The sequence below is a fragment of the Myotis myotis genome, unplaced genomic scaffold (assembly GCF_014108235.1).
Source record: "Myotis myotis isolate mMyoMyo1 unplaced genomic scaffold, mMyoMyo1.p scaffold_m19_p_23, whole genome shotgun sequence".
NCBI classification, from domain to species: Eukaryota; Metazoa; Chordata; class Mammalia; order Chiroptera; family Vespertilionidae; genus Myotis; species Myotis myotis.
In genome coordinates this window covers 1,131,578-1,150,439 of record NW_023416328.1, presented here as the reverse complement: position 1 = coordinate 1,150,439, position 18,862 = coordinate 1,131,578, and the positions used below count along the sequence as shown (strand labels likewise).

Genomic DNA, 18,862 nt, shown 5'->3' with positions numbered 1-18,862 from the left:
ATATATTTAAAAAAAAAGAAATTATACCTTGAAATTAAAAATGAGCCATAGCTGGTTTGGCTCAGTATCAGCCTGTGGACTGAAGGGTCCTGGGTTCGATTCTGGTCAAGGGCACATGCCCGGGTTGCGGGCTCGATCCCCAGTGGGGGGCGTGCAGGAGGCAGCTGATCAATGATACTCTCTCATCATTGATGTTTCTATCTATCTCTCCCTCTTCCTTACTCTCTGAAATCAATAAAAATATATTTTAAAAAATAATAAAAAATAAAAACAAAATGCAAAAAGGAAGTAAAGAAACCCACAAATATGTGGAGATTAAACTCCATACGACTAAGAAGTGATCGGATCAGCCGAAACCGGTTTGGCTCAGTGGATAGAGCGTCAGCCTGCGGACTGAGGGGTCCCGGGTTCGATTCCGGTCAAGGGCATGTACCTGTGCTCGCTTCGGCAGCACATATACTAAAAGGGCATGTACCTGGGTTGCGGGCACCTCCCCAGTAGGAGATGTGCAGGAGGCAGCTGATGGATGTTTCTCTCTCATCGATGTTTCTGGCTCTCTATCTCTCTCCCTTCCTCTCTGTAAAAAATCAATAAAATATATTTTTTTTAAAAAAAGAAGTGATCGGATCAAAGAAGAAAAAAAAGGTGAGATCAAAAGGTCTACAGAGACACATGAGCAGGACAACACAACATAGCAAAACCTCTGGGATGCAGCAAAAGCAGCCATAAGGGGAAGGTTTGTATCATTACAGGCTTATCTCAAGAAACAAAAGAAATCCCAAGGTAAGAACCAGCATTACATCTTAAAGAACTAGAAAAAGAAGAACAGTAGCAACCCAACGTCGGCAGAAGACAGGAAATCATAAAAACTAGAGAATTGTGTGAGAGAACAAAAGGACGATAGAAAACATTAATACAACACAGAGCTGGTTCTTTGAAAAGATGAATAAAATTGACAAACCCCTGGTTAGACTCACTGGGAAAAAGAGAAAAGATTCATATAAACAAAAGCAGAAATAAACACGTTGCCACAGACATTACAGATATACATCATATAAGAACACCAGGGCAGACGAGATGCCACCAAATTCAGTGACCTAGAAGAAGTAGATACATTCTTTGAATCGTGAAGAACTGGAAAATCTAAATAGACCGATCAGCAGTGAGGAAATCATAAAAAACAACACATCAAAAAACATCCCAAAGCCCAGCCAATGTGGCTCAGTGGTTGAGCGTCAGTCAACCCATGAACCAGGAAGTCACGGTTCGATTCCTGGTCAGGGCACACGCCCGGGTTGTGGGCTCGATCCCCAGTAGGGGGCATGCAGGAGGCAGCGATCAATGATTCTCTCTCATTATTGACACAGAGCAGATTAGCATGGCCCCTGTGCAAGGGTGACACACAAATCTGCGAAGTGTTCCATCTATAATAATAAAAGCATAATATGCTAATTAGACCGGGCATCCTTCCGGACGTCCTTCCTTCCAAAGCCGTGGCGGGCAGGGGCCAAGGCAGAGGTGGCCACCGCGGCAGCGGGGGCCAAGGCCCTTGCACAAATTTCGTGCATCAGGCCTCTAGTATTTTAGAATTAACATCATTAAAATGCCCATACTACCCAAAGCAATCTACAGATTCAACTCAGCCCCTATTAAATACCAACGGCATATTTCAAGACCTAGAATATTACAAATACTTCTATGGAACCAAGGACCCCGAATAGTTGCAGCAATCTTGAGAAAGAAGAACAAGGTTGGAGGGATCACAATACCGGGTATGAAACTATATAACAAAGCCATTATAATCAAAACAGCCTGGTACTGGCACAAGAACAGGCATGTAGATCCATGGAACAGAACAGAGACCCCAGAAATCCACCCACGCCAAGAGGGTCAATTAGTATTTGACAAAGGAGGCAAGACCATACAATGGAGTCAAGACAGTCTCTTCAATTCATGGCGCTGGGAAAATTGGACAGATTATGCAAAAAAATGCAACTACACCACCAACTGACACCATACACAAGAATAAACTCACAATGGATAAGAGAGTTCAATATAAGTCATGAAACCATAAAAATCCTAGAATAAAACATAAGCAGTAAAATCTCAGGCATCTTATGTAGCCGTCTTTTCACCAATACATTGCCTAGGGCAGTGGTCGGCAAACTGCGGCTCGCGAGCCACATGCGGCTCTTTGGCCCCTTGACTGTGGCTCTTCCTAAGCCTTAGGAGTACCCTAATGAAGTTAATCACAATGTACCTACCTATATAGTTTCAGTTTAAAAAATCTGGCTCTCCAAAGAAATTTCAATCGTCGTGCTGTTGATATTTGGCTCTGTTGACTAGTGAGTTTGCCGACCACTGGCCCAGGGCCAGAAAAACAAAGGAAAAGATAAACAAATGGGACCACGTCAAACTAAAAAGCTTCTGCAAAAGAAACCATCGACAAAATGAAAGGGAGACCTCCCCTGTTCGAGGGCACACATCCACCAGTGACACATCTGATAAGGGGTGAACTTTTGAAAATACAAAAAGAACTCATACAACTCAACACCAGGAAGACAACCCAATTACAAATGGGCAAAGGAGCCCTGGCTGGGGTGGCTCAGTGGATAGAGCACTGGCCTGCGGACTGAAGGGTCCTGGGTTCGACTCCGGTCAAGTGCACATGCCCCGGTTGTGGGCTCGAGGGGGCATGCAGGAGGCAGCCGATCAATGATTCTCTCTCATCAGTGATGTTTCTAGCTCTCCCTCTCCCTTCTTCTCTGAAATCAATAAAAATATATATTTTAAAAATTCAACCGGTCACCACCTAAAGTCACCCCCTATCCTGTCACACACATCACCAGCAGACACAGCACGATTTGGGGATGCTGTGCCCGTGACGCGACCGACCGAGAGCTGTGTGCCCGCCCAGGCAGCGCCCGCACACAGCAGGCACTTGATAAATCACAACACGTAACGCTTCCTGGGAAGCAGTCTGAGCCCTTTGCCTGAATTAACTCATTTCATCCTCAGAACAAACCTAGAAGCAGGTGCAACTGCCGCTCCCATTTCAGGAAGGAAAACGGCGGCACAGAGAGGTTACTCCACTTGCTCGAGGCCACACAGCCGCAGAGGCTGAGCCGGGCATCACGCCGCCAGCGCCCGCCACTCACCGGTGCGGACCAGCTCGCCGATGAGCTCCTCCTTCATGCGGATGTTGATGGCCAGTTCCCGGATCTTCTGCTGGGCCTGGGCCAGCCGCCACTCAGAGGCCGCGGCCGCGGGGGCCTGGGCCTTGCCCCCCTGGACCACTGGACAAGGCCAGCTGTCAAGGCTGAGGCCCCAAGGACAGAGTGGGGAGACAGGGGGTAGAGGGGAGGAAGGGGGTGGAGGAAGAGGCAGCAGGTTGGAGGGGAGACAGGGGGATGGAGGGGAGAGGCAGGGGGGTGGAGGGGAGGCAGCGGATGAAGGGGAGAGGCGGGGGGGATTGAGAAAGACAAGGGGGTGGAGGGGAGCGGCAGGAGGGTGGAAGGGGGAGGCAGGGGTTGGAAGGGAGAGGTAGGGGTTGGGGGAGAGGCAGGGGGTGGAAGGGAGAGGCAGGGGGTGGAGGAGGCAGACAGGGGGGTGGAGGGAGGAGTCTGGGGGAGGAGGGGAGAGGCCAGGGGGTGGAGGGGGGAGTCTGGGGGTGGAGGGGAGAGGCAGGGGGGTGGAGGGGAGAGGCAGGGGGGTGGAGGAGGCAGGCAGGGGGTGGAGGAGGAGGAAGCTTGTCAGGGCAGCTAGGGTTGGTGTGGACTGTCCAGGGTGGCCAGTGAGGACCAGGGAGGAAGGAGGGGTCGGGTCCTCTCTGTGTCCCACCGAGCTCACCTCTGGGCTCGGGGACGGCTGCACCCAGCTCCTCAAGGTGAAGCTCCGGGCCCTTCCTGCTCGGGGGGCTCCCTGGGCCGGCCTCCACCCGCTGGCTGCACTTGCTAATCCCGTTTCTGGGGGGCAGAGCAGATGCCTGTACCCCTCCCCAGCCCCCGCCCCCACCTGGCCACCTCCCAGGCCAGAGGCAGGAAGACAGGTCGCTGCCTTCCACCCCATCATCGCTGGCACCTGTCCGTCCAGCAGATCCCGGGGCCGGGGCCAAGCTGAGGGGTGCAGGGGAGGAAGGGGCGCCCAGGACTTTCCCACCGGCAAGCGCTTGGCTCAGAGCCCACAGCTCCCGTCTGCTCCCTCGAGGGCTGGCAGGGGCGAGGCGGGTGAGGGCACCGAGACCACAGGTCCTCTTCGGCCGCAATGGGGCCACTCACCGGCGCAGGGGCAAGGTCCTCCGGGGCGGCTCTCTCTCCTCCCCCTCCTCCTCCTCCTCCTCTCCTTCTGATGCAGCAGAAGAGCCACTGTCCAGCCCATCGTCCTCTTCCAGCAGCTTGGCTCCCGCCGCCCTGCCCTCCGGCACCTGCCAGGGGCACCGGGGTTTCAGGCCAGGAAGCCTCCCGGGCGCCCTCTAGGGGCCGTTCCCGGCACCAAGTCTCTGCGTCCGCCTAGCCCAGGGGTCGGCAAACTCATGAGTCAACAGAGGCAAATATCAACAGTACGACGATTGAAATTTCTTTTGAGAGCCACATTTTTTAAACTGAAACTATATAGGTAGGTACATTGTTATTAACTTAATTAGGGTGCTCCTAAGCCGGCCTTTGCTAAAAACGTCCTCAATCCGATGGAGGTGTGTTCGCTGAGGTCGACCCCTTCCAACTCTCCCATCCACACGCGTCTTGTATACTTGTTCGTCTGTCTCCTTCCGTCCATCCTCTCTGTGTGTCCACACCATCTCCACATGCCTTTCTCCATCCTCGACACTACCTCTTCTTTCACTCCACAACGTTCCCTAAAATTAACTTCATAAACTTTACTTAAGGTTTTAAGTCAACTTCGCCCTGTATGTGCGCGCCCGCACGTGGTATTTTGTGGAAGAGCCACACTCAAGGGGCCAAAGAGCCGCATGTGGCTCGCGAGCCACGGTTTGCCGACCACTGGCTTATGCCATGCCCTGCCCTGCCCTGGGCGCCCACCCTCACCTCCAAGACCCAGCTCAGTGACGCCTGGGGGAGCCAGAATGGGAGCCGCCCCCCCTGCACCTCCCCCGCCCCTGCCCCCAAAGCACCCAGAACGCCCAGGTCACGTGACCATTTCTCTCTGGTACACAGGTCACCTGCATCCGAGTCTCATCTTGCCAACCTCGCCGGCCAGAGTGGAGGCTGCGTGACAGGCCTCTGCCGACCCCCCGCCCCACCCCCCCTCCCCAGGCCCTCGGGGCTGCAGGGCCAGAGGACCCCGAGCTTTCGGGCAGATGCAGCCTGTGTCCAAAAGGCCCCACGTGACAGAACCAGAAGCAGAGACCCGGTTCAGGGGAAAGGAAACTTGCAAAGAGAGGGGGCGGCCTCACAGGTGATGAGCTCCCCGTCCCTGGAGGTGTGCACGCTTCCCATCCAGCGCTGGAAGCCAGAACCCCCTCTGCAAGCTCCAAGCAGCCCCAGATACACTGGAGATTCCCAGCAGCATCACCCCCCCACCCCCCTCCCACCCACCCCCTGCCCATGGCTCTGGGGTTGAGCGTCAACCTATGAACCAGAAGGACACAGTTCTATTCCCAGTCAGGGCACATGCCCATGTTTGGAGCTCAGTCCCCAGTAGGGGGCGTGCAGGAGGCAGCCGATCCATGATTCTCATCATTGATGTTGCTCTCTCCCCCTCTCCCTTCCAATCTGAAATCAATATATATATTTATTGATTCCAGAGTGGAAATCAATAAATCAATATATATTTTAATAGCACCACCTCTCTGAGAGGGCCCCGTCACCCAATCTTGGCCCTTCCTCTACGGACACGAGAAGGGGCACCCACAGCTGCTCCCATGAAAGCCTGGGGTGAGGGGCACACTGTCCAGCACTGCCCAGTCCAACAGGCCCAGCGGGCACGGGTCTCGCCACCTCCTCACCTCTCCCCAGTGCTCGGGGCCAACTTCATCTCCAGGAAGGCACGCGGGGGGCACCATGCCCAGCACGTGGGCGTGGGCACCCGCCAGGGGGGCTGTGTGAGGCCGGGGCACAAAGGACCCCGGAGGCAGGCCCTGCAGGAGCCCTGGGCCCCCCCAGCCTGGCCGCACCAGCTCCAGCCGCAGACGCAGCTCCTCCATCTCCTCCTGCTGCTCCCGCAGCCGGTCGCTCTGCAAGACAAGGTCCAGGTGCTGAGGGGGGACGTGGGGGGGGCTGTGCGGCAGCGATGCCGACAGGAAGAAGTGCAGGCCACCTCATGGTCATCCCCCTATCTCCCTCCCTCCCCCTCTCTCTCTCTCTCACACACACACACACACACACACACACACTGCACTAGTTCAGGCTCAAGCTCTCACCCCACCCTGCCTGCCCTCCACGTCCATGCCAGTCATCGCCACCAGAGGGCGCCAGGAGCAACGCTGACCGGCTACCTTGGGACAAAAGGAAGGACCCGTCTGGCTCCAATGCCCCATCCTGCCCCCCCCCCCCCGCCCCCACCCACCCGCACTGCTCCTCGCCCGCACGCTTGTGCTCATCTGTGCCTGCCCCCACCTCTGCCCGCCGCCAGAACCCACCCACCCCGGCTGGTTTCCTCTCCTCTGGGGAAACCGAGGCAGCCCACCTGCAGCTTGTACTGCTCCATGGCGTCCTCCAGGGCGGCCAGGAAGTCTCGGTTCTCCTCCTCCAGGCGGGCCACCTGGCTCTGCAGGGCCAGCAGCGCCCCCTCATCGTCCTGTGGGGCAGGGAGCCGGGGTTCAGGGCCAGGGGCTGGCAGGGCGAGCCTGTCTGTCCTTGGGACCCAGGGTGTTCCATCGACCCCGCCAGGGTTCCCCCAGCCCAGCGCTACTCTGCTCCCACGGGGTTCTCCCAGCCCAGCGCTACTCTGCTCCCACGGGGTTCTCCCAGCCCCAGCGCTGCTCTGCTCCCACGGGGTTCCCCCAGCCCCAGCGCTGCTCTGCTCCCACGGGGTTCCCCCAGCCCAGCCCTACTCTGCTCCCACGGGGTTCCCCCAGCCCCAGCGCTGTTCCCACGGGGTTCCCCCAGCCCAGCACTGCTCTGCTCGAACGGGGTTCTCCCAGCCCAGCGCTACCGTTCCCACAGGGTCCCCCCAGCCCAGCACTGCTCTGCTCCCATGGGGTCCCCCAGCCCAGCGCTGCTCTGCTCCCACGGGGTTCTCCCAGCCCCAGCGCTGCTCTGCTCCCACGGGGTTCCCCCAGCCCAGCGCTGCTCTGCTCCCACGGGGTTCCCCCAGCCCCAGCGCTGCTCTGCTCCCACGGGGTTCTCCCAGCCCCAGCGCTGCTCTGCTCCCACGGGGTTCCCCCAGCCCAGCGCTGCTCTGCTCCCACGGGGTTCCCCCAGCCCAGCGCTGCTCTGCTCCCACGGGGTTCTCCCAGCCCCAGCGCTGCTCTGCTCCAAGTCCTACCTGCATCCTCTCTGCAAGCCATTTGGGCCACCTCTTGTAATAACCAATCCTTCTTTAAATTAGCAATGAGAACATCGCCACTATTATTACAACTTGCTGAGCCTTCACTGCCTGCTGGGCCCGTGTTACACCCTCAGCCCTTACATCCCCCCCAGGAGGTAATGCCAATGTCACCCCTACTTTACAGACGGAGCGCCCGAGGCCCAGCGGGAGACCTTATGGTACGTGGCCACGGTCACCAGCAGCCGCGCCTTTGAATGGAATTGACGGGGCAGGGGCACTGCTGTCTGACCTCCGGCCCCTTCCCGCCCCTCCCCAGGCCACACCCGGCCCTCGGCCACCTTTCTGCCACCCGGTCCCTGCGTGGCCTGCTCCTCGGGGGCGGCGGAGGCGCTCTCGATGCCGCTGTCCGGCCCGGAGGCGGAGCTCAGGGCGCTGCGCTCGCCCTCGACGGCGCACAGCCAGTCCCGCACCTTGCGGGCGGCGGCGCAGGGCAGCCCGGGCTCGGCCTGCAGCTCGCGCAGGAGGCTGTAGGCGGCGTCGGTGCGGGCCCGGTAGCGCGCGCACTCGGCGCCCAGGCGGGCTGCGGCCACGGCGGGGGCGGCGGGGGGGCCCGGGCCCCGCCGGCCCCGGTGGATGATGCGCGTCTCGGAGCGGTGCCGCGGGGGACCCCGCGCCCCGGCCGCCTCCTCGGGCGCCCGCTCGGGCTCGGGCCGCCAGTTGACGGTGGCGCGGTTGCAGATGTTCTGCGCGCGGCTGGCGTAGTTGAGGGTGTTGAGGGTCTCGTCGAAGTCGCAGGACGAGGGGCTGACGCAGGCGATCATCACCGTCTTGGCGTTCCCGCCCAGCGAGTCTTTGAGGATCCTGAGGGCGCCGGAGGGGCGCGTCAGGGACCCCGGGGCGCCAGGATCGGGGTCCCAACCCCCCATCAGACCTGAGGCTCGGGCTGCATGGTGCGCGCCCCCTTCCCCCGCGCTCACCGGGTGATCTTGGAGTCCCGGTAGGGGATGTGGCTGCCGCGCCGCTGCGGGTCGCCCAGCGCGCTGATGACGTTGCCGAGGGCCAGGAGGCTGCTGTTGATCTGGATGCTCTCCTTGAGCCGCTCGCCGGTGCTGCCCGTCTTCAGCACCCGCTCGGAGCCCGCCAGGTCCACGAAGCGGAACTTGGAGACGAGCAGCTGGGCGGCGGCGGGGCGCGGCAGGCGGCTGGGGGCGCGCCCCCGCTGCTCCAGGGTCACGGTGAAGACCGTGTGCGATCGGCTGGACAGGCGGTTGAGGTGCGTGGCCCCCGTGTGCCGCGCCGCGTTGCCCATCTCCAGGACGCTCAGCACCTCGTCCAGGCCCTCCACGTCCACCTCCTTCACCCCACACAGCACTGCGGGCGCACGGGGCCGTGAGCGCAGGGCAGGGGCGCCCCTCCAGCCCTCCCCGACCCAGGGGCCCCCCTCCCCCATGCCCCGGGCTCCTGCCCATCTTGGTTTGGGCTGGGGGGCTCCAGCTTCCCCCATGCCCATCTCAAAGCTGGTGCAGACAGAGGAAACCACAGCGGAACTTTCCAGAGCGTGGGTTTCCCCTCCAGCCAGGCGCCCCCTCCCAGCCAGGGCCCCGGGGGTTCCTCACCGACGTTCCCACGCTCGTCCTCGCGGAGCTGGATGTCGCGGCTGGCGGTGCCCACCTCCAGCAGGTCCCGGAACTCCTCCTTGTACACTTCCAGGTAGGACACGTGCACCAGACAGTCCAGCAGGTCGTTCTCATCGATGAGCTTGAAGGCCTCGGCCATGACCCGCGGGATGATGCCCTGCTGGTCCTCGTGGAGGGAGGCTGGGGAGACACGCGGGGCCTCCTGCCACGTGCCGCCAGCTGGGTCTCCGAGGCCTCCCGTGCGCCCCCCCCAGCAGCTGGAGGATGGGGCTCCAGGTGGAGAAGGCAGCAGCCGGAGCCAGGCCGAGCGCCAGGGTGGTCAGGCAGAACCATAAAACTTCAGAGTTGGAAGCTACCTCTCAGGGGTGAGCCAACCCCTTTCCTGATATAAGCACCGCCCCCTACATTCCTGCCAGGTCACCAGACACCCTTGCTTGATTACCCCCTGGGACAGGGAGCTCATTACCACAGTCTATGCTCAGTTACCTAAAGTACCTCCTACATTTATCCCAAAGTAATAAGAGGGTGTTCAGAGCAGCACTCGTCTTCATAACTTAAAAAATAAATAAATAAAGCAAACATCCTAAGCATCCATTTCAAGATCCATAGGGGCTCTGGTTACATAAATTACCTTACCTTATAGTCACAATGGAATGCCAGGCAGCCATGAAAAAAATCAGATTGAAAAATACTTAATGATGTAAAGACCTGTTCATGATATTTGTGAAGAAAATAAAACAGGATGTCAAAGATTGGGTACAACGTAATGCTGTTTTCTTTAAAAGGATAGACAATTCCGCAGAGAAAGAAACTGGAACCCTAACAGGATGCATGATTTCTGAAAGGCAGTTTTATTTCTGTGTGTTTTTCTGAATTTTCCTAAATTTTTTATGACAAACATATACTTACATAACCGAAGAGAAAACATTTGTACGACCTAAAATGGGCAGTTCCGGCCCTGGCTGGTTTGGCTCAGGGGATAGAGCGCCAGCCTGCGGACTGAAGGGTCCCAGGTTGGATTCCGGTCAAGGGCACATGCCCAGGTTGTGGGCTCGATCCCCAGTAGGGGGCGTGCAGGAGGCAGCCGATGAATGATTCTCTCTCATCATTGATGTCTTTCTCTCTCTCTCCCTCTCCCTTCCTCTCTGAAATCAATCAAAATATAGATTTAAAATGGGGCCCTAACCGGTTTGGCTCAGTGGATAGAGCATCGGCCTGTGGACCAAAGGGTCCCGGGTTCGATTCCAGTCAAGGGCATGTACCTTGGTTTCGGGCACATCCCCAGTCGGGAGTGTGCAGGAAGGAGGCAGCTGATCGATGTTTCTCTCTCATCGATGTTTCTAACTCTCTATCCCTCCCCCTTCCTCTCTGTAAAAAATCAATAAAATATATTTGAAAAAAAAACGGGGCAGTTCCCTTCATTGGCCTGAAGTATCTCTCCCCAAATCTGCTCTAGCTCCTCCTGGAACCAGCCGGGGCCCGGCTACGAGGCAGCCAGAGTGTGTCTCTCCCAGGACAGTCCCCACCCCGGCCACCCGACCGGCACATGGACTCCTCACCCTCACCAGCCAGCCGGACACCCTGCAGAGACAGGCCAGCTCCCCCTGCGGCCCCAGAACCAGACGGCCTGGCCCCATCTCTATGGAGGGGAGAAGGCCACTGGCCTCCCAGGCCCATCGGCCTCGCCCTGCCCAGCCCCCCACACAGCTGGCCCCACCCTGGGCTGCAGACCTGCTCAGGACATTGCTCTCCCTCCCCAGGCCCTACCTCCAACAGGGAGCAGCAGCAAGAGGCAGGGGACCCAACGCGGGAGCCACTGAGCGCCCCCCGCCGCCTCCCACAGGCAGGCCACTCACCCACACTGGCCTCCCCCATGGTGTAGGTCTTCCCGGAGCCCGTCTGACCGTAGGCGAAGACGGTGGCATTGAAGCCCTCGAAGAAGGCCTCCAGCAGGGGCTGCACGCAGGCCTGGTACACGGCCTCCTGCCCGGCGGCCTCGTCCAGCACCACGTGGAAGCCGAAGCTGCGGTCCCGGCCCAGGGTCACCCGGCCGCGCTCCGGCTCCACCCGCAGGCAGCTCTGGTGCCCGTGCAGCAGCTCCTTGGGCAGCAGCGGGCGGACTCGCAGGGCCACCCTCACGGGGGCCGCCTCGGCCCCCGGCAGCCTCTGGGCCTCCAGCCCCATGGTGAGGGCGGGCTGCTCCAGGGGCCCTGTGGAGAGAAAGAGGCCCCCAGTCAGCACCTGTGCCCCAGGGGCTGGGCTCCCCCTGCAGGGGACCTGAGCCAGACCCTGCAGCTCCTCACCTGGGAGGGATGGAGGGGACGGAGGTCAAAGTTCAGAGCATCCTCTGTGCCCCAGCCTGGGGCCCAAATGCTGCCAGGGCCACATGCACCCCCACACAGCATGTCCCGGCTCTCATCACTGTAAGCAAGGCCCGAACTCCGCCACCTGCCCCCAAGCGCCTGTGTTCGAGCGGCACCTTCCCCTGTGCCCACCTCCTAGGAAGCACACACAACACGCACACGCACACACATGCACACACAACGTGCACACGCACACACACGCACACACACACACGACACACGCACACTGAGGTGTCCAGTCTCTGCCTTGTCACATCACACCCCCTGCCCCACCTTCTTCAAAAGTCAACAGATCTTGCCCGGCCGGTGTGGCTCAGTGGTTGAGCATCCACCTATGAACCAGGAGGTCACGGTTCGATTCCCATTCAGGGTACATGCCCGGGTTGTAGGCTCGATCCCCAGTTCGGGGCGTGCAGGAGGCAGCCGATCAGTGATTCTCTCATCATTGATGTTTCTCTCTCTCTTTCTCCTTCTCCCTTCCTGTCTGACATGAATAAAAATATACTTTAAAAAAGAAATAAACAATTATCACAATAAAAGTGATGTGAATGTAGCCCCTTGTTCGTTTTAGGGGGGCCCTGGCCGAAGTCCTCGCAGAAGCTCGATGCTTTATGCCCAGCACGCTGCCGTCAGTGGGAAGGTCAGTGGGAAGGTGCTTTCTGTCCGGGTCTCCCACCCACACACGTCATGCCTTTTCCACCGTAACCAACACCCATCACACGCGAGGGCCATAACTTCTGCAGTTTGAGGCGCGACAGCAAAGTTCTTTTTCCTCCACAATTTCACGGAAGATTCGATCTTACTGCAGATCTTCCCAGCCCAGTATTCAGACACGTTGTCCCTGTCCTGGTGAAGCAGGTAATTCCCCTGTTCACTGCACGGAACACGTCCCTCCCGGCTTCTCCCGGCCAGATCCGAATGGCCAGCATCGCTGGGGGCCACTGTTAAGTAAAGTGAGGGAGACCTGAACGCAGCCTGACACTGGCTCTGGGGGGAGCGGCTGCCCCGTGTGGGCAATCTGCCACTTCACTGCGCCTCACAGGTGTTGCTTGCTTTTTTATTTCAATTTTTTGTTGTTAATCCTCACCCGAATATATGTTTCCGTTGATTTTTAGAGAGAATGGAAGAGAGAGGGAAAGACAGAGAGAGACATCAATGTGAGAAACACATCCATTGGCTGCCTCCTGAACGTGCCCCAACCAGGGTCCGGGCCGAGGAGAAGCCTGCAACCAAGGTCCGTGCCCTTGACCGGAATCGAACCCGGGACCTTTCAGTCCGCAGGCCATCGCGCTATCCACTGAGGCACAGGTGTTGCATTTTTTACAAACTCATTCCCTTCCAGGGCAGGAAGAAGACATCGCGAGATTTCATCGCACTACTCGGCACACATTAAAACTTATGAATTATTTCTGGAATTTTCCATTTAATAGTTGCGTCCACAGTTAACCGGGGTTAGGTGAAATCGTGGAAAGTGAAACCATAGCTAGAGTGGGGGCCGTGACCGTATTCTCTGGTTCACCTGCGTCTCCTCAGCCTGTGCCAAAGTCCCGGCCGCTGGTGGCCTGACAGGGTGACCTTTGCCAGGCCCTAGGGCAGTGGTTCTCAACCTTCCTAATGCCGCGACCCTTTCATACAGTTCCTCATGTTGTGGTGACCCCCAACCATAAAACTGTTTTCGTTGCTACTTCATCACTGTCATGTTGTCACTGTGATGAATCGTCATGTAAATATCTGATAGGCAGGATGGTCTTAGGCGACCCCTGTGAAAGGGTCATTCGACCCCCAAAGGGGTCGTGACCCACAGGTTGAGAACCGCTGCCCTAGGGGGTGTGTCCCTGCTCCTCCTACAGGGCAACTGGGGCATCTTTCAAAAATGCAAACTCTTGCCCTAGCCTGTTTGGCTCAGTGGATAGAGCATCAGCCTGCGAACTGAAAGGTCCCAGGTTCGATTCCGGTCAAGGGCACAAGCCCAGGTTGTGGGCTCGATCCCCAGTGGGGGACTTGCAGGAGGCAGCCGGTCCATGATTCTCTCTCATCATTAATGTTTCCATCTCTCTCTCCCTCTTCCTTCCTCTCTGAAATCAATAAAAATATATATATTTTTTAAAAATGCAAATTCTTGCCCAGCCGGTGTGGCTCAGTGGTTGAGCATCGACCTATGAACCAGGAGGTCGAGGTATGATTCCTGATCGAGCCCAGGCTTCAGGCTCAATCCCCAGTTGGGGGCGTGCAGAAGGCAGCCGATCCATGATTCTCTCTCATCACTGATGTTTCTATCACCCTCTCCCTTCCTCTCTGAAATCAATAAAAAATATGTATATTAAAAAAAAAAATGCAAACACCATCTTAAACCGGCAGGTAAAGAAGCAGCTGGGAGGCAGGGACCCCGGACTGCTGCCCAATAGGGACGCATAACATTTATCCAAGGAACTTCCCCATCGTCCACCTCCCTCATCACAGTCCTCCCCCGCCCGCCGGCCCCTGACTCACTTTATTGATCACAGGTGTACCTCCTTTATTGGGCTTTGCTTTACTGCACTTCACAGGTGTTGCTTTTTCTTTCTTTTTTTTAATTTTATTTACAAACCGAAGGCAAGGCCTTCCCCCAGCCAAGATCACAGCGGCTTCACCGCACGCACAGCTCACGCGGCGGTGATGCGGGGGGAGGTGAGCCTCCTGCGCCGCCAGGCACAGAAATACACCGCACACAGGACCGCACCGTCCTGGTCACGATTAACGCCTACGTGACGCTTTGTTCATTCACTAGCTGTACTTTTCATCGTTTCTACTTATGTTTTTTCAAAAAGTTGGCTGTGAAATAGTCCCGCGTCTCCTGATTGAACCCTTTTCTCCCGTGTTTGGTTTTACCTCATTTTTGCTTTTTTGGGGGGTTTTTTGTCAATCCTCACCCCCCAAGGCTATTTTCCCATTGATTTTTAGAGAGAGTGGAAGGGAGCGGGAGAGCCAGAGAGGAACATCGATGTGAGAGAGACACGTCCACTGGCTGCCTCCTGAACTAGGACCTGGGAACCTGCAACCGAGGCCCTTGACCGGAATCGAACCCGGGGCCCTTCAGTTCGCAGGCGGACGCTCTACCCACTGAGCCACACCGGCCAGGGCTTATCTCGTGTTCTGTTCCGTGTCACGCTGTGCAGGCCCGTGGCCCAGGCTGCGTGCACCCATCCAGGGGTGCGGTGCGCCCCGTGCGGTTGGCGCGCCTACTATCATCCACTTCTCTCAGCGCCGGTAACGGTTTTTGTTCACGAAACCATTCCGTCCCCGCGGGGTGTCCGGCGCCGGGGACACAGCGGTCCCCGCCCCGCTCACCCTGAACTTTTCCAGCCCCTGGCGCTCCCGCTTCTCCGCGCCCCAAAGGCTCCCAGAACCGTGCGCCGGGGGCGGGCGGGAGCGCGCAGGGGGCGGGCGCCGGGGAAGTTCGGAAAAGCGGTCAGAGATGCAGAGGCGACCCTCGCAGCCGGGCGCCCCCTCCCCGCGGCCAGGCCCGGGGTGTCGGCCTCCGGCCCCGGACGTAAGGAAGGGGGGGCCGCGCGCCCCGGTAAGAGCCCTCCGGAGGCTGGTCAGCCAGGATGGGCTCCCCAGGGTGGCGGCTCCCAGGGCGCCCCGCCGGCCTGCGCAGGGGGCGACCGCGCCTCCCGCCCGCCCCGTCCTCGCCCTGCACCCCCCTCCCGGCCCCCACTCACCGGCAGGGGTGCAGCCAGCCTCCGAGCCCTAACGCCGCGCGCTCTGATGCCGTCACCACGACCCCCGCCCCCTAAATAATCCCGCCTTCCCCCCCGCAACCCCGCCCGCCCGGGCTCGTGGGGGCTGAGGCGCTGGCGGGGCGGCGCCGCCAAGTCTGTCCGCAGGCGAGACGGGGGGCGGGGCGATGGGGCGAGGGGCGGGGTTGTGGGCGTGACCTCAGTTGGTATGGGCGTGGTGTCTGGGCGGGGCCACGTCTAGGGGCGGGGCCACGTGTCCCTGGTACCTCGACGCCGCCGGGGAGTCACCGGTGTTGCTCCCTGATCCCAGCACAGACTCATCAAACTCTGGGGACACAGCGACCCGAGAAGCCGGCCTGATGGCCAGTTGTAACGCGTAAGATGGCGAAAATTAACTAGGGGCCTCCCCCCGCGCGATGGAGGGCGGATTTCCCAGCTTCGTTTGTTGATTCAGGTGTAGACCTGCCCTCCTCCCACCGCCGCATCCCCCTCTCTGCACGCCCCGCCCCCGCAAGGCTCTCCCTCCCCGGGCGCCGGGAGCCTCCACCTCCCTTTTCTCCTCGGATTTCACGACTCTTCTAAGGCTGAGAGGATTCAGCCCCCATGACTTTCAGGGTTGGGCTGGGGGCGCGCTTCTCCCGGGGGGGTCGGGACCCTGGCTGCACCAGGAAGTCATCGCTGTGCCCCTTCTCTGCCCCAGACCCGGGGTGGCCACGCATGAAGCCACCGGGATGAGGTCTGACCCCTGAGTCGGCCACCCCCCAGGGCAGGCGCTGACAAGGCCTGGCCCACGGCTCTGGCTGGAAAGGACCCCACCTGCACCCCTCCACCCGCCTTTGGAAAGGGCATGGGATCCATGGGCCCATTGGTAGATTCCACTGCCAGCAGAGTCGACTTCCTGGGGGGACCACTGCCCCCAGGAGAGGCCACTGGGGGGTGAAGGTTGCTATGGAGATCTTAGCCCACCCACCTACCCAGGCTATTCTGTGGGAAAAGGTCCGCGGGAGCCTTTCAGAGGAGTTCATCCTACACCTGCCTGGGCAGGTGCTATCCAGGTGCTCCCTCCCACCCCGTCACTCGAACATCCTAGACCAGTGGTTCTCAACCTTGGCTGCACATTAGAATCACCTGGGAATCTTTTTTAAAATCCTGATTCCTGGGCCTCATCCTCCGGAAATTCTGTTTCTTTGTTACTCCTGTTGTGGCCCCACCCCATAACAAAGAAACAGAATTTCCGGAGGATGAGGCCCAGAAATCAGGATTTTAAAAAGATTCCCAGGTGATTCTAATGTGCAGCCAAGGTTGAGAACCACTGTTCTAGACACTCTTCTCATATGCACCCCCAAGCCCTGATTTGCCTCCCACAGTAGCTTCCAGTCCAGGCAAGTGTCTTTGCAAACCCCACAGCCTCTCACCCTCGCCCCACTGTCTCTGGCCTGGGTGGGTGCAGAGCCTCCTGGCTGGTCTCCTCCTGCCCCTGTAATACAGGCAAAAAAAAAAAAAAAGCCCTGGCCGGTTTGGCCCAGTGGATAGAGCATCGGCCTGCGGACCTGGTTCAATTCCAGGTCAGGGCACAGGCCTGGGTTGTGGGCTCGATCCCCAGATTCTCTCTCATCATTGAGGTTCCTATCTCTCTCTCCCTCGCCCTTCCTCTCTGATATCAAGAAAAACATATTTTTTTAAAAGTCAGAATAAAAACTGAGCTCTGATTAGTAGCAACATTTAATTCATTTTGGATACAGGAGATTTCTACAGAGAGGCTGTCAAAATTGCCAAGACTCTGGCTGCATCTGCATAAGGAAATCCTCAGCCTCAAGGAACAGAAGTCACTACATGAAGCGGGTTGAATTAAGTCACCTGACACCTCGGCGAAGAGAGAGACCAGAGGAGGCAGCAGGCTGAGACGGGGACGCTGTGACAGAGCACCTGGCCTTTCCATGTCTCCTCCGCCATCACCTTCAGACAGAAAACACCCGGGAAGGAAGGGAGCGAGCACTTAATTATCTGTGCAGCTGCAGATGGAAATAATAAGAACAGAGTCTGGTTTGGAAGCCTACTTAGCAGTAGCTAACAATTTCAAAACATAGATACCCTTCCGCTCAGCCGGCGTGGCTCAGTGGTTGAGCGTCAAGCTATGAACCAAGAGGTCACAGTTTGATTCCCGGTCAGGGCACATGCCTCGGTTGTGGGCTTGGTCCCTAGTGTGGGGCATGCAGGAAGCAGCCAATCAATAATTCTCTCTCATTATTGATGTTTCTATCTCCTTCTCTGAAATCAATAAAATCCTATATAACAAAAGGCTAATATGCAAATAGACTGAACAATCGGTCGCTATGACATGCACTGACCACCAGGGGGCATATGTGCAGAACATGGTGGTGCTTTGGTGGCGGCGGGGGAGTGGAGCAGGTGAGTGGGGGCACCAGACCAGGGCGGGGCGCCAGTCGCTGTCATCGGGGCAAGCCTCTGGTAGTTACTGAAAATTCTTTGCTCCTGTGCACGCTGCGGTCCTTCCTGATGCTCGCACCCACTGCCGGTGTCCAGCGCTGGCACCGATCACTTGGCGCCATCAGTGGGTGTGAGCAGCAGCTGCGGCCCCAGTCACCCCTGAGGTCTTCTCCACCTCCCCCTGCTCCTTAGGGGCAATCAGGGCTCGCACCCACTGTCGGGACAGCCCCACTCACACCAGCTGCTGGCACTGGCCCCAATTGCTCTGCTCTGTCAAGGGGAGCGAGCAGGATGGCACCGTCAGCGCGTGGGAGTGGCGGCAGAGGGAGTGGGGCTGCCAGCACACAGGGGACCAGGGACCCCAGTGGGAGGGCCTGGGCGGGGGTGCGGAGGGTGGGCCGAGACCCGCCCCTGTGCCCACTGCAGCCTCGTGGCCCACAGTTCCTTTCAAGGTGCACGAATTCATGCACTGGGCCCCAGTATATATATAAAACAATAATAACAACATAGATACCCTTTCGCCCATCAAGTCACGGTTCCAAGGGATAAGTTCACCCTAAAGATACATCCACACGTGTACACAGACATGCTGTATAAGGACATTTATTGCGGTACTGTCTGCAGTAGCAAAAAAATGGCAACAACCTCAAAGCCCTTCGTCAGGGAACCAGTTACATCAATGACGGTGTGAGGCACTTACTATGTGGCCACTGAAAGGAGCCAGGGGGACTTACGATGTCTAAGGTGAACCGTGAGGTGAGAAGAGGCGAGTACAGCACCTCACGGCTGTGGAAGCGTGGGAAGTACGCACACACGTGCCCGCACTAGCGCAGCCGGCAGCTGGACGGATTCAGGAGGCTGGCACCGAGGCTGTCTTTGTGAGAGGGACCCCGGGACCTCAAGTTGGGGAGACACGCATCCTCTTGCAGTGTTTGAATTTTAAATTATATGTGCTCACTTCTTAGATTTACCAGATATTAACATTTTCAAAACGTGAACTTGGAACGCTCTAATAGTGCAAACTTTCTACGTGAAGGGTCACCGCTGTGGTCCCCGCACACCAGGGCGCCAGCAGTCCAAACGGGACCAGCAGGATGAATGAATGAATGAATGAATGAATGCGCATGTGCAGGCCAGGCGGGAAGGCGGCAAAGGGGTGTGTTTTGAGCCAGAAGGTGGCGCTACGAGCGCAGCGAGGACCCAGTCTGTGAGACGCGGTGTACTAGGTGCGCAAAATGACGCTGATGTT

The 18,862-nt window shown here is 58.2% G+C and overlaps 1 protein-coding gene and 1 pseudogene across 2 annotated transcripts in view; one reads left to right on the top strand and one right to left on the bottom strand.

The window, feature by feature from the left end:
- KIF7 (kinesin family member 7) overlaps nucleotides 1–15,219 on the bottom strand; it is a 28,127-nt gene extending 12,908 nt beyond the window's left edge. For both annotated transcript variants that reach the window (XM_036355722.1, XM_036355723.1), the window contains exons 1-10: nucleotides 15,148–15,219; nucleotides 10,940–11,293; nucleotides 9,063–9,263; nucleotides 8,424–8,817; nucleotides 7,785–8,307; nucleotides 6,643–6,753; nucleotides 5,963–6,190; nucleotides 4,278–4,423; nucleotides 3,850–3,965; nucleotides 3,159–3,296 (exon numbers count right to left, since the gene is read on the bottom strand). In XM_036355722.1, the coding sequence (XP_036211615.1) occupies nucleotides 3,159–3,296; nucleotides 3,850–3,965; nucleotides 4,278–4,423; nucleotides 5,963–6,190; nucleotides 6,643–6,753; nucleotides 7,785–8,307; nucleotides 8,424–8,817; nucleotides 9,063–9,263; nucleotides 10,940–11,267 (2,185 nt within the window). In that variant the 5' untranslated portion in view covers nucleotides 11,268–11,293; nucleotides 15,148–15,219. The remainder of the gene's footprint in view (nucleotides 1–3,158; nucleotides 3,297–3,849; nucleotides 3,966–4,277; nucleotides 4,424–5,962; nucleotides 6,191–6,642; nucleotides 6,754–7,784; nucleotides 8,308–8,423; nucleotides 8,818–9,062; nucleotides 9,264–10,939; nucleotides 11,294–15,147) is intronic.
- LOC118679296 lies at nucleotides 1,337–1,430 on the top strand (annotated as a pseudogene).
- Nucleotides 15,220–18,862: the final 3,643 nt, after the last annotated feature.